Below are 18099 nucleotides of genomic sequence, written 5' to 3'. Positions count from 1 at the left end.
ATACAACTTTTCTCTTCACATGCACCATAACGACATTAGCCTTTTTTGCAGCTCCATTACGTTGTTGATACATTCAATTTGTGTTTCACTACAACTCCTCTGTAATCCCTATAACAGGGGATTCTGAGCAAGAGACATTTAATAAGACTTAAATGCAACACAAACCAATTGATATTGAAGAGTAAGTTTCATTTGTTGCTATTCGGACCAAATTCTGAACTGGGATGTTAGTGAGAGTTCTGAGTGCAGACAGCGTACTTGGTCCAAAAGAGATTTCCAACGCGCTGGTAGGATATGCTCTTAACGCCAGTAAGGTCAAGAAAGGATTCAACTTACAGCTTCTTGGATTTCACATCGGAAGACATGAATCCTGAACAGCTCTGCATTATAGTGGCTTTCGGTGAAAGCGAAGCAGTCACTCTCCTGGGTCCCGTCATGCCCTCGCACACAGAAGAGGATTTTATAGATGGGATAATTTGCTATTTCTGTGTGTGTTTGAGGATCTAAGAGCCTGTTCCAAAAAAAAAAAAAAAAAAAGGGAAACTTAAGTTTTGGGCTTTACGAGGATAACTTTGGCCCACCATTTATTTGTGGGACTGAAGGATTCCACTGATATTGAGAGAAAGCACAATACACAGCCCCTACCTGCCCCAGACTGCCATTTCTCTCAAGGCCTTAACCATGTATGAAATACTGACCCATCCCCAACTCAGGTAAATACCCTCCTCCCATCCCCCAACAGTGTCAGTCAACATTAAATGGAATCCTATTAAATGTGTCAGGCATTTCCACCTGGCCTGAACCATGTTATCCAGAGGTGAGGGACAGTGAAGAAGAGCAGTGCTGGATCTGAATGCAAGTTATTCTTTTCACTTTTTTTCTTATGCCTAAAGAAAAAAGCGCAGGTACCTTAACAGCAAGACACTTAGGTCTATTAAATCCCCTGCAAAGTTCAGACTTTCCCATTCAGAAATAGGGATGTTAAAATGTCATTTTTGTGATCGTGTAACTGTTGTAATTTTCAGCAGTTACACATGGGGAGGGGCAGGCGGAAGCTGGCTTTTAAGCAGGCTCACCCCGAGCACTGGCTCCCGCCTGCCCCCCCCCCCCACAGTTGCCTGTGGGCAACACAGGGTGAGGGGTAAGAGGAGAGAAAAGCATCCATGCCTCGGGGGAGGGGGCAGAGTGAGAGAGACACACACGTTAACATCCCGTCTTAGAAAGCTGACCTATCCTACAGCAGTTGACATATTTCAAGTCACACAATTCTCCCATTCCCACAATAGCCCAGGCCTGCCAGGCTGTGGCATTCTTTGGGGAAGAGGACTGCAGCCTGCTCCCTGCCCCAGACTTTGCACAACAGCTTCACAGCCCTGGTTCTGCCTCCCCCAAGATCAGAAGTCAATAATTTATAAATGACACTTCCAAATTTTCCAGCAAGGAACTGCCTCAGCTGTGATTCCCAAGACAATTCCGATATTAAGGAAGCGTCTGTGCTGCCCCTTGTGCTTGAGAATAGGGATGTTAAAATGCAGTTATTTTACTAATCAAGTATCAACGGAATTTTTATTGACTACTCAATTAGTCAATAAGGGAAGGCAGCTGGCTCAGTCCCAGTTCACACTGGGACCAAACCCCATTGCAATTTAAAACACAGTAGGAAGCAAGAGGGCAGGGGGGCAGGCTGCCTGGCTCCTACTGTGTTTTAAATTGCAGAGCCGCAGTAGAGTTTGGTCCCAGCATGAGTTGGGACACAGCCAGGCTGCCTGCCCTGTCAGTAGCAGCCCCTGTCCGTAGGGGGTCCCAGAGGGCAGTTGGGACCCGACACCGAACAAGGGTTGCTGCCAGAGCAGCCTCCTCTCAGAAGTTCTTTGCCAACTGCTGTAAGGGCACTTGGCCTTCTCTTTAAAAATATCTCACAACCCCCCCCCCCCCTTCTGCCACACTGAAAAGAAACCCCACATTGTTCAGATCTCCTCATTGTGATTAGCGGTTTGCTCTCCTAGGACAGCTGGAACTGATCAGACTGAGGGCATCAGACTCCCGAGTACCCGTGAACGAGCGTCGTACCTCACGGTTCCTTCAGACACGTTAGGCACTGACAAGGTCACATCTAAGGAAATCTGGCACTGGCTTCGTAAGATAGACATCATTCTCAGGGCTTCCACTTCACTCCTGGGGGCATTCACCGAGGCACAGCCCAAGTAGGTCAGCTTGCTGAACACCACGCTGTCCTCATCCGCCAGTGGCGTAAAAGGGCTCAACTCCTCGCAATCTGCAACAAGGCACAAAGTGACAAATGAAGAAGTAAGCCAGATGGTCTGTTCATAAGTGCTGGGAGATTGGCTTGCTTGCAGAGTCTGCAGGCATGGAGCCTCTCAGCTCCCACTGGCTACTGTTTGCAGTTCCCAGCCAATGGGAGGTGCTGGAAACAGTACAGGCTAAGGGACATGCTGGCTGCCACTTCCCACTGCTTCTGTTGGCCAGAAATGGTGAACCACAGACACTGGGAGCCTGCAGAGGCTCCAGGTAACAAAACGTCCCAACATGCCAGTGGCTTATGCTGATGAGCTGGGCCTGGAAGTTTGCAAACTGCTGACCTAGAGTTGGCTTATCAGTGGGTCACTGCGTTTTTAACCTTTTGTTCCTTTTACTTGTGGCGGTCAGCTTATGAACGAACGAGCTTATGATCAAGCATATACGGTAACGTAAATCGCCGTTGGGTCAGATGAATCCCATTACTTCCTGTCTTATCTTCAGTTGTCATACAGAATGATCAATCACCATCCTCTTTCCAACAGCCCTGAATGTATTTAAGGACTGGTACCACTCTTCCATTCTCAAGACTAAGAATGCCCTTTTTAAAAAACCTTTCCTTAGAGGCCAGGCTGTCTAAACCTTTGATCAGCTGTGTTGCTCTCCTCTGGACACTCCCAAATGTGTCCATATCCTCCGTATCTTACATATGACACTCTTGCCAATGCACATTAAAACAATATTAACCTTTTTTGCAATTGCATCACACTGCTGACTTCTATTCAATTTGTGATCTATTATAAACTTTCAGATTCTCTTCAGCAATACTGTAGCCCAGCATTTCTCCCTCATTTTGCAAGTGCACATTTTTCCTTTCTAAGTAAAGTACTTTGTGCTTATCTTTACTGAATTTCATCTTGTTGAATTCAGACCCATTTTTCAATTTGTCAAGGTTGTTTCAAATTCTTATTCTGTCCTCCAGAATGCTTGCTTCCCAGGTTGCTGTCACCTGTGACTTTTATAAGCATACTCCCCATTTCACTATCCCAGATATCAACGAAAATATTAATAATACCAGACACAGGACAGGGGTTCCCAAACGTTACCCGTAGTTTGAACAATGCTGTAGATGGTCTCACGGGTCACTTCCCTTCCCAGTGCCATCACTCTGGCAGTTACAACATTACTCGGACAGAAAGCTGGTTTCAGAAGAGTATTTTTAAATTTCTGTAATGCTATTTAGCAGCTAAAAATAAGAATGAGGGAGCTTGTGTTGGGAGAGGATTTTACCGGGGATCACTTGGAGAGCGAGCTCTTTGAGTGATATCAGAACTATTTATGAGAACATAAGGACGGCCATCCTGGGTCAGACCAGGCCCATCCAGCGCAGTGTCCTGTCGTCCGACAGTGACCAATGCCAGCTGCCCCAGAGGGAGGAACACATCAGGGAATCCTCAAGTGATCCCTCCCGCTCAGCCATTGACAGCCCCTGACAAACAGAGGCTAGGGACACCATTCCTACCCATCCTGGCTAATCAGCATTGATTGGCCTAACCTCCATGAATTTATCTAGCTCTTTATTGAACCCTGTTGAAGTTCTGGACTTCAAAACATCCTCTGGCAAGGACTGAATTCACACATTTTATAAGTCTAAACCTTATGAACAAATGCCCATGGGACAGGGCATCTTTACACTTTATCTTCTGTAGACAAAAAGATTAATCAGGCGACACTTCTTAACACGTATGTCGCTGTTTCAGGTGAGACCTTAAAAATTAAGATCCTGGCTAAATTTTTTAAAAGCACCCAAGTCACTTCAGCATTTTTGAAAATGTCACCTCATCTCCTCTGCCATCTCTTTTAGGACCCTCTCCATGCCAATTTTATAAGAGTAGAAGCTTTAACTCAGTATCTTTAGGCCAAGTTCCCTTTCTTGTCAGCCTGACAACTGTCTCCTGCCTTCTATCCCTGAAGCAGCTGCATTTCATTGGTAATATACATATGGAAGTGAAGTACTTTAGGATCCCTCCAGGTGAAAGTAGGGATGTAAAATCCCGGTTAATCAGTTAGCCTACCGTTAACATAACCGATTAACTTAACATTAGCATCCCCCAGTCCACAGGGCTCCCACCCCTGGCCCAGAGTGGGGCTGGGATTGTCGCTGGTTCCCAGCTCCAAACCCTCGCTGGAGTGGAGCTGCCCCTGCCCACAGCGGGCTCCCTGCAGGGCTGGACAGCCGCCTGCCCGCAGTAGGCAGAAAGCAGCTCCAGCCCCCATAGGTTACTGGTTAACTGGAACCAGTAAGCATCACCTGTTTTGGGTGATCTTATTGGTTTAACCATTTACCCTTTCACATCACTAGGTGAAAGCAGACGGAGCAATATTATGCATCCACCCTGTTCATCTGCATTACAGCACATTGTTTTGAGTAACTAACTTACTTCTGAAGTTGTACATTTAATATGCAAGTGATGCTATACTGCTACATGAGCAGATGATATGACAAGAGCGTCATACATTGTACATCATACATAGAGAACCCAGAACTTCTGATGGCCCCTATAAGGTAACTCCTCAGTTTTTCTGACCTCCCTGTGTTGGTTGCACTGGCAGGCTCATCTCAGGTTTCTGAAGTCCTGTCATCAACACAGGGTTAACAGTAGAAGAAGCAGAAGCCTCAAGAAGGATGGGATCGTCCCCTTCTCCATCAGTCCGACTTTCTTCCCCATGTTCCCGGTCACTGGACTGGTCTTCCATGGGTGGATCCATCAGCACATCTTCAAGTTCTTTCTGCAGCTGCTGCTCACTCCCATTCCCTACAATCTAAGAGTTATAAACACAATCAGGAAGGAAAAGAGACTTCTCCATAGAAGCAAAACTCGCATAAGAATTAAAAAATTACTAGCATAAATCCTGACTTCCCACCAGCTCCAACTGCAACCTCAACAGACAAAACTTAAATGAAAGCCAGGCACGCAGCAACCAGTCTCCCTAGATTTATGAGTGCTCTTCTTTAGAAACAAAGCCGGCCTTGTTTAATACTTCAGTTTATCTTACAAAGAGCTCAGAGCAGGAATTACTTGGACATGGGAAAAAGAGAGCGAGGTGAGTCTCCCAAACTAATCAGACAACATATAAAGTATATGCAAATCAAGTATTAACCGAACTCAGCACTACTATAGTTTTATGAAGTTCTTCAGCGCCTAATATTTGATAAATACACTGTGTGTTCATGGGGGGGGGGGGGGGGGGAGACCTCTGTCTATTGATAAACCAACGAGATTACACAGGAAAAGGGCTACAGAGAGGCGAGTCAGAAATAAATTCATACCCACACCATCAAAAGCAGAAGCCATTTAAGCAAAGCATCAAATGCATATTTGTGTTGCTTGCTGACATGAACCCACTGAGGCCAGTGGCAAAGCTCACATCAACTTAAAGGGTGCAACATCAGATCCTTAACCAGTACGAAGATGGAATCAGCCTTTAGTACTCTGCAGTGACTAAAGCAGACTGAAAATCAAGCCTAGGAAGAGGAACACTGCTGACTCGGATGTCCATAGGGACACAGAGGAACTCCACAGAATGTGGAAAGCATTTTGCCGAGTGGCAGCCAATGAAATTTACTAATATTCTAACAACTTGTTGGCAAACGTACCTACTCCTATTGGCCTTGGGCCCCATTTCCTGGGATCTGATGTCCATTTCCATAGCCACCCATCTTTTAGAACAGTGTTTCTCAATCTTTTTTTTTTAAATGAAGTACCCCCTTTAAAAAAAAAAAGTACCCACAGTACTCAGTTTTCAGACACACAAAATTTTTTTCTACCATTGAAAAACATTTGTTTAAACAACAATCATACCCAGGCAGGGGGGTGATGAACTTCTTGGGTATAAAAAGTACAAAGATGATAAAGCACTGTAAAATTTAAAACAAAAATTCAGTTTTCTCCAAATTTCAGTCATAACGTACCCCTCCCCAGAATTCTCTCAAAATCACTGGTTGAGAAACACTATTTTAGAAGATACTGATTTCAGACACTGCTCGTAAGTTTAAAAGTCTTGAACAGTTCAGTTACATCAGCTCCTTAACACCTTTTATTAGCCTTATTTGTTAGATTAAAAAAAAATCTTACCCAGAAAAAAGAATCGGGAGTTAGTTCCTGTTTTCCTCCTCTATTTTTTGCTTGGAAACTAGACAGCAAAGAATGGAGAAAGACTCAGTGCATACGGAAGTCTGCCACCACTACCTTTACATAAGGAAGTATATAATTCTATCTGCACCATAACCCAGGTATTTTAGTGGAATATTAACTCATCCTGAAAGCATCTGAAGCAATGACTTAGGTCCTCAGATTTAAACAGTAACTAAGTCAACCTGCAGTCCAGGAAAGACTGTTAAAATGATATACTGAACCAGATACCAGGAGACCTTCTCAAATTATAATTAAAGCACTGAAATGAAATCTACTGGATTGACAATATCTTTTTACATGAAGGCTCACAAGCTTATGGGATACATGCCCTCTAAAGAAAGTTACAGTAAAATTCCCAGCAGGAGATATTCATCTTGCTATGAGCTGTAATTCTGACAACAGCTGCTACAGGCCTTTCGGGATCAATCCCCACCCCTAACCTATGCCCAAATCTCAAAAACTTAAATTCAATACGGGAAAAAACAGAGAAATCTCAAACATGTCTAGCAGTGTCCCTCCAAGATTTTCCATCCAGGAGCGGAGTGAGTTTTGTTTTGTGTACCAATACAGAGTGCTTTGTGCCGGAGTGCGAAGGTACTTGATTGTATCATTTCACGTGATCAACTCAACTACATGAGTTCTTATTTTTCCTCAAAGTAAAGAATTGTATGTTTGTAGATTACGCTTATCAAAGGAATTTATGTAAAGCTAAGCTCATGCGGGATGGGTTTAATGAATTTCTTGCTGTTTTAAATTAAAATAAATCAAGCAGACAAGAAAACAAAGGACAGTTATAAGGCCTGTTCTGACATTCCTTGAAGATAATGAGAATCTTTCCATTAACTTCACTGGACTTTGGATCTGGTTCTTAAAGTTATTTTAAATAAATTAACTAAAAAGAGTGATGTATTATGGTATTTACTTCATTATATGTCCTCTAACAAAGACATTCAGAGAAAAATATTCTCTCTATCTTCTTGTATATATAGAAACAAGAACTGATGAAGGTCCCTGTAGGGCAAGAACTTTCATGGTCCTCTTATTTAAAATAGATATTGAGTAACATTTCTATATATTATGCAACCTTGGTGGTTCTGAGCTACAGACAATTGCTGTCTGATCACTATCTCTGTGTTCTTAGCTGCAAAGCCTCCAGTTGGACAAGTCTGTATTTTGTGTTATGAATGCCATAAGCACAATCCCCTGGCATCTGTCCCTCCCCTTACTCCCTGCACCCTCAGGGTGCCTCTCCCTTCCCACACTGCCTCTGCCCTCTTTCTCCCTGGTACCCACCCCCTCACCACCATCTTTGCCCTCCATTCTTCTCATGCCCCTCTGTGACCTCACACATGACTTGCTCCATCCCCTCTCTTCCTCATGCTCACCCCTCCTTTCAACCCCTCTTCTCCCAGCACCCACTCTTCCACTCTCCTCTTCCTCCCTCTTGCCCCCACTGTCCCTCCCCTTTCCTCTCCCAGCATCACCCTGTCCCCTCCCTTCTCGCACCCGCATCAACGCCTTCCCTCTCCCCCCCCTCCTCCTGCCCTTGCTCCTCATGGCCTCCTCTTGGCCCCCTGGCATTTGTGTCTCTTCCACCCTGTTCCTTGGTGCCTTCCCCTTTCTTCTCCTTCCTTGACCTCCTCCTCCTCCTCTCCCCTCTGCACAAGCCCCTTCCCCTCCTCACCCCCAACTTCCCCTTAGTTCTCCTCCCCCTGCCCATTCCCTCTCCTTCTGCCTTCAAAGTGGCAAGCAGCTGCCCAGTCTGCAGGGGTTGGAATTGGGGCCATGGTGCTATTTTCAGTACCACAGTCCTATCCCGAAGCACCACACAGCCCCATCCCCAGTTGCTCCCAGGGTGGGGCCACGTGCCAGGACTGGAACCAAGGCCGGCCACAATGCTATTTTAGTAATAAAAATAGCACTGCAGGCAGTCCTGGCTCCAGTCCCACCATGTGGTCCTACCATGGGAACAGCTGGGGTAGAGCTGCATGGCAGCATCAGGGGCCAGGACCGCGGTACTAAAAATAGCACTGTGGCCCTGACTCCAGTCCCAATACACAGATTGCAGTGCAGCTGCTCCTCAGCTGGGGCCATGGTGCTATTTTTAGTACCGCGGCCCAGGCTCCCTCTCTCTAGCAGTTGCTCACGACCCGCCCTGGCTGCAGCTTCAGCCTCTGGGAAGGGCTGAAGCTAAGGACAGGGCCGCAGAGTGGCTGCCTAGCTGCTCCTGCGGTGGTGCAGTTGCCTGCCATGCAGCCTGCCCCGAGCAGCTGAGCAGCGTGTGAGCAGCTCTTGCGTATGCAAGAGTCAAATTCTTGGTGCGCGCCCATGCAGGCATGCACCTTAGAGGGAACCCTGATGTCTAACAACTTCCCCAGACTTCCCAAACCTTCACTCTTATCCCCATGACACGCACAAACCCCACGGAAATAAATATTACATCTATATCAGAAAACGCTGACGAGAAGCTTAGGGTTTAAACAGTTTCTTGACTTCCTAACCATCTGTCACACGTGAACAAAAACAAAAACAAAAAATCAGCTGCTCTTCCTCTTCTACATTATTTAAAGTGAACGTGGATCTGATCAAAGGCCTCACTTTGCCAACACTGCACTGAAGTTCTCTCTCTACGGCACAGGTGCAGCACATTTGGCGGTAAACCAAGCTTTCCACACAACTGCCAAGGCTGCGCCTTACTCCTGAAATGACTAGCCCTATCAGCTCATTCCACTCTTGAGCTCAATGCTGAGCCTGCCAAAGGAGCCTAATCAGTGCCAACCGTGGTGGTGGCGGCCTTGTTTGCGACCTAGTCATTGAACCAAGACACACACGTCACTGACTACCCTTCCAATGATAAAAGTTCCAATTGTTAGTGACCTGGACCACATCCAAACCAGTAACCTAGGAGGGGAAAGCACCAGCTACCATTTCCATAGCACAGTGGCTTGCATGCTTTTTTCCATTTGCAGACCCCTAACATTTCAACAGGAGCACGGACAATCTGTGATCTGCAGACCCACAATACAGATGTCAGGCTGAACACAGACTGAACAGAATTCAACAATATATATTACAGGTGCTCTGCATGGCATTTGAGACAGCATAATAAAAGGCAATAAATCGGTGGTGTCCAACACACTAGCCATTAGGGATGTAGACAACTAATTGACTAGGTCGACTAGTTGCTTCCCCCCACCCCCTTGCTGCCTCTGGCACCTCAGGCTCTCCCTTCCCCAACCCTCTGCCTCAAAATCCTGTCCCACTACTCCACATGCACCCTATCAGAAAGAGGCAGCGGGGGGGAGGGAGAGAAGAGGGGTGCTGGGGGGAGCCCATTTAAAAGCCGGTTCCCCCTAGTCCCAGCTCTGTGGGAGGGACAGGAGCGCAGCGGCGGCATTTCACCTCTGAAATGTACAAGAGTCCCCACTGGGGCTCTTGTACATTTCAAAGGCGGGACGCTGTGCGGCACTTCCACCTTTGAAATGTAGCAACAGCTGGGTGGGCTCTTGCTACATTTCAAAGTGGAAGCGCCCTTATCGACTAATCGAATAGTCAATGGAAATTCCATCAACTATTTGATTAGATGATTCATTTTAACATCCCCACTAGTCACATATGGCTATTTGGCTGGTTGAGTGTGGCTGGCTCACTCTAGAAGTAGCCACAATAGGGGCTTCTGCTTCAGAATTGGTTGGACATCATGGCGCTTAACTGTGCTCTTCTATGGCAATGACAAAATTCCTAGGCTTTGCCCTATGCGTGAGGGTATTCAAATAGCTTTGATTGATCAGAAAAATGCCTCTTCTGGAATCTGAAAAATTTCACAGACCCCTTAGACCAGTGTGGGCCAGGTAGGCAACTCTCTGTGTCTTACATGGGCCAGATCCATACACTACCTGTATGGTCCAGTCAATGTCACATGGGTCGTAGCTATGCGCTAACTGGGTTGCAAGTGGCCTGTAGGCTGGATCCACTGCCTTAGATGTAGTCCGCGGAGCCCACAGGTTGAAAACCATTGCCTTAGCACAGGCCTGGGCAAAATACGGTGCACCAAGCCACGGGATCCAGCCTGCAGGGCTCCCCTGCAGCCCCTCACACTGCTCAGAAATGCGGCTGTGGGCGCTTTCTCTTTGTGTCCAGAGGGGAGGAGGAAGATTCAGATGCTGCTCCCACCCCCAGCACAATCCCATTGGACTGTTTCTGGACAGACACTAGCCAACGGGAGCTACCTGTTTGAATAACAGGCAGCCACAAACCACAACCCTCCTGCTCACTCACTCAAGCAAAAGACGGAGCAGGCAGAAACATTTAAAACACTGCAAGCCTTTAGCTCTGCAAACAGGCAGGCAGGCTGGTAAGTCTCCTGGCAAGACCCTGCCTCTGGCACCTCAGGCTCTCCCTTCCCCAACCCTCTGCCTCAAAATCCTGCCCCACTACTCCACATGCACCCATACCCCCTCCCAGATCTAGCACCCCAATATCCTGCCTGAGATCACAATCCCCTCCTACTGTAGGTCACATCCCAAAATTCTGCACCCCAGTGCCCTGCCCTAAGTCACAACATCCTCCTTTACCCAAACTCCCTCCCAGACTCCAGTCTCCCTCCTGCACCCCAAACCTTTACCCCAAAGCTCAATTCTGCACCCAACCTCCATCCCAGACTCCGCACCCCCTCCATTAATATAATGGAAGAGTTTGGCCAACAACCACTTTTCAAAATCTTGGGAGTGGCCCCCCCATCAAAAATTATTGCCAACCCCTGCCTTAGCAGATGGTACACGAGGAGTGAAACCAATCAGCAATAAAAGCAGCAAAGAACATATGAAACTGAAAGCAGGAAGAATCTAACGAGTATTATTATTGCAGCATACAGGACAGCACAAAAATCCCCAAAAGCATCCACAGTTGGGTTGCCAATACTGTGAAAACACTCACAGGGTATGTCTACACTACCACCCTAGTTCGAACTAGGGTGGTGGTGTAGGCAATTGGAGTTGCAAATGAAGCCCGGGATTTGAATTTCCCGGGCTTCATTTGCATAAAGCCGGGCGCCGCCATTTTTAAATGTCCGCTAGTGCGGACTCCGTGCCGCGCGCCTACACGCGGCACGGAGTCCGCACTAGCGGACATTTAAAAATGGCGGCGCCCGGCTTTATGCAAATGAAGCCCGGGAAATTCAAATCCCGGGCTTCATTTGCAACTCCGGTTGCCTACATTACCACCCTAGATCGAACTAGGGTGATAGTGTAGACATACCCACAGAGAAGAGATTTTCAGTACAGTTTCAAGGTTTCCTACATTTTATCCTGGCTCATTTGCCTGCAGCAGAGGAAAGAAACCACCTTACGGACATACATGGCCTTAGACGCGTCAGTAACTGGCAGTTGGCTACGAATGGTCACACAAGGCAAACAAAAGCCAAGTAGATACCTGTGCTTCTTGTTCCAGACGATGATAAAAAAATGGAACAAGAAATGTCAGTACACTTGAAAGCTGACACAGGGTGGGACTCTTACAGATGCTTTCAAAAGTCCCAACATGGTAAATGCAACAAATGCTGTCCAGGGCCAAGATTTAAAAAAAGAGAGACCGACTGAAAGGTGAATTAGATCCCAAGGATAGGAAGACAGGCATTCAATGGTGCTACTGTTGAACCATGTTCTAGGAACAGTGGGGGTCATTTAAGATGCATCAGTTCTGCAGATCTGTTGGGAACACACTGTGACCCGTAAGAGGCAATGTCCAAACCCCAACAGAGGCAAAGAGATCAAGGATTTGGTAAGGACGTTTGTCTTTCTGTTCAGAACAGCTCTGTCTCAAATCAACAAAAACTGGAGCCCAGAATGACCGCCAAACGATTAACTATAAGACGTCACAATACCACAACACCCATGCAGGGGGGCTAACATTACTTCCATCCCAAAACAGATCGGGGGCAATTTTATCTACTCCTCCACCCTCAGGTGTGCACACACAGCACTAGTCTTCTCTGCTCTCTGATGGCTCAACGTATGGATATCCATTCTACAGCGTGTTCTGGGAATTGTCAATTCAGTTCATTTCAACTGCCAGCTTGCACAAGCCAAGTGGTAAGGGGAAAAGTGTTGCCACATATCAGCTGTTTCTGCTGTCATTTATGGCATGCGCTCATTGAAACCACCCCTTTAAATGGTGTGAACCATGTACCTCAGCATATATAAAACGCAAAAAAAGTTAAGTGTTATAAACAGCTAGCGAACGACAGAGGCCATGACTAGATTTCCAGGAGCAGATGTATAGAATCCAACAAGATATACTTTTTTTTCCAAAGAAACAGAAATGGCTCTCAGCTCATATGGAAGTTTATAACAAAGCAACACAACATCTGGCTCAGCCTGAATCTTATGCAGTTCACTAAGCCAAGTGAGCAACCACTTAAAACTCAGCAGGATGCCTGGTGAGGAAGTATGGGAAATAAGGTCCACATGCTACACTTCTAGAATTAGAGATAGTTAACAATGATCTTAAACTTTGCCCCAATCAGACTTTTTTTTGTGGGGGGGGGGAGGAGTCCCATTGCCTCCTTTGGTGGCAACATAATTGCAGATGGGCTTACAGCAGATACAAATACATGAGACTGGCGTCATGCATCCTGAAACAGATCTTCTCTCAGGAATTATTTTTCCCATTTCTGCCTCTGACACGCATACAATCAGTGGCAGTCCCTACTTGGGATCTTTTTGAAGCCAATTTCCCATGTATCTAGGTAAGATATACATAAAGTGACAATCAGTGTTAGCTGCCTCTTCCTGAACCTAGCTTTTCAGTTCCTCAGATAAAGAGCCAACTAATACAGCTGAATTGGTTCCTGGAAAGCAAAAGTCCGTTTTATGGAGGTAGAGGACCGGCCTCTTCCTCCTCAAGACACTGGGGTTATCATTCCAGTTTTCATTTCTGTCTAGTCCACTGATAGCAAGTAATTGATTTCCATTCACAAAGCAGCAACATTTCCAGTATTAGCCGTTTCTTGCCTCCTTCCACTAAAGAGTCAAAGTTAATACGAGAAATTCCTGCAGGAATGACTTTGAACTGAGCATCAACTTGCATTAACTAAGGTATAATGTTTCCATTAATCATTCAGATTGCAGTTACAAAGGAACAGCAAGCTCTCTCAAGAGACAGAACACAAAAGGAAAAGCTCAAGATGATTCACTTTGTTTGATGATTGTGCCCAGCCTTTGCACGGAATTTATGCTGAACTTTACTCTTGAAGCACAACACAACCATTGTGTTGAGTTCCAGATCAGGAAATAGCATAGTTTTGATAATTACTTACCATGGAATTAAAAAAAAAATCACAAACAAAAAAACCAGCTACATGGTAGTGCCAAAGCTCCTGATTCTGAAGTGGGAAATATGGAACTAACAAAAGATTCTGGAAGAATTTCACTATTTGGACTCCACTTTGGAAGTAAATGTGTCTGAAAAGCAAAGTTGGGCCACAACAGGGCTGGCTGAAGAAGATTACTATTATTATTCCATTATATATTTCCAAACTTTGCGAGGTGCTGTATTTGCCTTGCAGGTCACTTCATTTCTTTTTATGTTACAAGCCCAAATGTTACTGCACTAAATACATATGTGCATCCTGAAAATCCAAAAGCATCAATGGGAAGTGCCCACAGCTGGATAATCTTATAACTGTCAGGAATCCAAGCATTTTAATCTTGAAGTGATGCTTGCTTCAGAGTGAGCCATTTCACAACTTCAAATATTACGTGGCACTAACAGAGCGAAATGGATTTTAGGGATGTGAAAGGTTAAGCAGTTAACCAATAATTATCGCCTTAGAGGTGATGTTTACCGGTTAACCGGTAGAGACTAGCTGGGCACCCGCGCCGTGACAGTAAGGCCACTCCAATGTGGCCTCAGGAGGTTAACCAGAGAAATATTGTCTCTTTTACCAGTTAACCAATTAAATGGGATTTTACATCCCTAAGTCTGATAGTCTTCTCTCTTCTGCAGTCTCAGATAACTCTCAATAGTTTACTATATTTAAAAATGCAGAGCCACAGCAGTCCCAGGGCTGGAACAAGCTGGGACTGCTTAGTCCCAGCTCGCACCGTCTCTGAGAAATAACACCACTGCGGCTCTGCAGTTTAAATATAGTAAGAGACGGGCTGCCTGCACACTCAGCTCCTACTACATTTAAACTGCAGAGCTGCAGCGGTGGTAGCAAGCACCTCCCCTTATCAACTAATTGAGTAGTCAATGGAAATTCCATCGACTATGTGATTAGCTAATTATCCTCTACTTAACACCTCTATTTTATATACGGCACTGGGGGGGGGGGGGGGGGGGGGGGGGCTGTCTAACTCATGCCATGGCCACACTAAGTTTATGCACTCTTCTGGTTGTGCTTTAAACTTTTAAGTGTAAACAAAGCCTCACTCCCTTTGAAATTTAGATTAGACATTCTGTGCATAACAGATCTAATTGACCTGAGATCTCAAGGTCTCTTATGCAGGTGAGATAATTTTTCCTTCAACTCCCCCATACAGAATATTCTAACTCTGATCAGCCCTGAAAAAAATCCACTGTATGTTGCAATACTGATGCAAGAGAGTTCAGAGTGACCCTCCTGTTTCTGTCACTATGTTTTAAGGTAGGGAGATTAGATAGCAGGTAAGAGAATAGTCAACTAACCACATGAATTCTTATTGGTTACATGACTATTCTATAGTCCCTGGGGGCGGGGCCTGGTAACCAGAGCACTCTTGTCCCACTTCCAGGTAGCCCCTGCCACCCCGCACTGTATCAGAGGCAGCACTGTGGGGTGGCAGCAGCCCTTGTCCGAGAGGATCCAAGCTCCTCATAGACAAAGGCTGCTGTGGGGAAGGGAGGCTGTCCTGAAGCACCCTCTCTTAGTAGCGGCCTAGACTTGCCGCGGACAGAGGCTGCTTCAGGGCAGCCTCCCAGCAGCCTCCTCCCCACCACACCCCGCACTGCTGCCTTTGATAGAGACAGCAGTGGGAGAGGGGCAGGCAGCACTAAGGAGCCGGTGCTGGGGGAACCGGCTTTTTAACTGGCTCCCCACAGCACCAGTTCCTAAGAATGTGAGTAGCCTAGTCTTATCGGTTAATCATATACTCGACTACTCAATTACATTCCTATTTTAGGGCCATTGAAATTCAGACAGGACTAACAGGTTTCTTTTATGGTAGACAGCCCAAGTCAAGGAGACCTCTTTCAAAAATCTGAGTGTCTTTTTCTAGGGATACTAATCCCAGAAATTGTGGGCATTGACTTATTTGTGTCCTGTGTTCTGAGGTCCAGTAACATGCCATATGTGTTTCAATTTTCTTAAAGAGAAACACCTTTTACATTGGGAAACTTTTGTACATATTAGAACCAATGGACAAAGTGGGGACATATATGCATTTACATGGGCAATCTCCTCTGAAAGCTGCATTGAAGCTAAATATCTGAAAATAATGATTTACTATTGTTTCATTCTAAACACAGGAAGACAATGCTGGTGAAGGGCTCAGCAAAATGAAAAACCAAGTAGTGATGGTGAGAGCACTTATTCTATCCATCCTCTACACGGACATAAAAAATAATTCAAAAAACACCAGCAAAAGACTTTGATTCTTGAATAAGCTCTCTCATCTTTCAAGTTTTCCACCACACAGAAATGCCTCTAAGCTCTTTATGGTTAGTTTGGGTTAGAAGAATGAATAAACTTGGGTTATGGATTCTTACCTTCAATCCTGGTTTTTCATCATCACTACCATTATTTGTAGATGGTGTTTCATCCCCTTGCCTGGAAACCAAGACAAAATCTTCACTGTTAAGAGTGGATACCGAATCTGAAGACACACTGATTTTTCCAACAGAGGCTTTGTCATCCATGTCTTAAAAAGGAAGTTCGACTCATGAATGAGATTAAATATTTTATATACCCCTGAAAAACAAAAAATAAAAAAATACTTACATAGAAATTTGTGCTTGAAGCTTAAATGTTTCTTTTCAAAAACTTCATGACTTAATTTTCAGAAACTTCATAACTTTTAAAAATCAACACATCTGACTGCATAGCTGAGTAACAGCTGCCAGTACATCATTATGTACTCGTGGTCCTGGCTTTTCAATTTGCTGGGAAATGCTTTACTCTGAAAGTGCTGCACTGGTTTCTACACAAAAACAAAGTTTTACTTTTGAAGCGTTTCATGATCACCTTTCCCAGCAAAGCATCCTCTACAGTACAAATAGATTCACACTGAGGGCCTGCTTATAATACTCATTGTGCAATGTAGATGGGGCATGAAAATCATACCCCCAAGCAGTGCTGAAGTCCAGCTGTTTAAGGAACATGGTTAAGATCTTGTCTACGCTGCCAAATGAAAGTGTTGCAACAAAATCTCAGACACAGTACTGTCTGTAGTGTAGAACAGGTTCCTGGAGATGTGCCATGCCTGAAGAGAAAAAATGACGTTTTAAGGCCAGCATTAGCCCAGTCATAACCTGGTGTACCCTTTATCTGTATGAATTAAAATATCATGCTAGGGTTTTATAAATCTCAGGACATGCCAATCATCAAATTCCACACACAATGATCTCAACATTATATAATTTAACTTCATATGCTGTACTGGAAGCACAATGGACCCTTCAAACGAGCAATATCCCATGATTCTGCAATGGACACCCCACCAAGAAACAGGAAGAACAGCAGGGGCCGGATCAATGCTGCAAGTCAGAGCCAATAGATAGGCTAAAAAAAGTCAGAAGAACTGGCACTGAGATACACACTAGATAAAGGGAACAAAAGGGGGAGGCCAACTACACACCTCCAACATCAAGGGTTCTTCGAACCCATGGCTAAAAATAGGAGTGCCATAGTAGAAACAGCCAGTTTAATTCCTTAGAAAGTCCACAATACGTGCTCATCACAAGAGTCATGTCTTTGCTGACTCCAAAGGCTGACCAAAGCTGATTTTTCCCCCCCATTTGAATTGTGCCCTCTGCCCTGTGGGGAAGCGACCTCACCTGCCTGCCAAAATAGCAGCCAAACATTGAGACAGCTTGGCACAGTGTGAGTATAAAAAGGATACACAACCATATGAGAGGATGGCTTTTTTACTTGGAACCCTACAGAGACCATAAGCACTGGAGGTACTTTGGAATTAATATTGGATGAATTTTTCAACATCCTTTTAGACATGAATTTTTAACCGTGAGAGTAATTAACCATTGGAACAATTTACCAGGAGTCATGAATTCTCCAATCACAGGCAATTTTAAATCAAGATTGGATTTAAGATATGCATTAGTTCCAAAGGAATTATTTGGAGCATGTTCTATAGTCAGTTATAAACAAGGTCAGTCTAGATCAGGGGTCTCCAAACTACGGCCCGGGGGCCGGATGCGGCCCGCGAGGCCCTCTCATCCGGCTCGTGGAGACCTTTTTGGATTCAAAGGCAGAAGAAGTGAGATTGTTTCAAAACCCATTTGAAGCAGATGTGGCCAGTTGCCCAGATGAACTGCAGCTGGAAGTCATTGAGTTGCAAGCAAATGACCTCCTTAGGGACAAGTTCAAAATAGGACTGGTGGGTTTTTACCAGTTTTTGCCCAAGGAAGACTTTCCTAATGTCAAAACTTTTGC

At 45.2% G+C, this 18099-nt stretch overlaps 1 protein-coding gene across 5 annotated transcripts in view; it reads right to left on the bottom strand.

Annotated features, from left to right (window-relative positions):
• Positions 1-18099, bottom strand: part of RABGAP1 (RAB GTPase activating protein 1) — a 122070-nt gene that overhangs the window by 95239 nt on the left and 8732 nt on the right. For 2 of the 5 annotated variants that reach the window (XM_075905614.1, XM_006121941.4), the window contains exons 2-5: positions 16197-16398; positions 4845-5079; positions 2071-2275; positions 337-511 (exon numbers count right to left, since the gene is read on the bottom strand). In XM_075905614.1, the coding sequence (XP_075761729.1) occupies positions 337-511; positions 2071-2275; positions 4845-5079; positions 16197-16346 (765 nt within the window). In that variant the 5' untranslated portion in view covers positions 16347-16398. Of the gene's footprint in view, positions 1-336; positions 512-2070; positions 2276-4844; positions 5080-6392; positions 6451-16196; positions 16399-16770; positions 16910-18099 lie in introns of those variants that run through there. The other 3 variants (XM_075905615.1, XM_006121942.4, XM_075905616.1) reach the window with 3 other exon arrangements.

The sequence above is a fragment of the Pelodiscus sinensis genome, chromosome 22 (assembly GCF_049634645.1).
Source record: "Pelodiscus sinensis isolate JC-2024 chromosome 22, ASM4963464v1, whole genome shotgun sequence".
Lineage (NCBI taxonomy): Eukaryota > Metazoa > Chordata > Testudines > Trionychidae > Pelodiscus > Pelodiscus sinensis.
The sequence above is the reverse complement of the archived record's forward strand: the minus strand, read 5'-3'. Positions and strand labels throughout refer to the sequence as shown.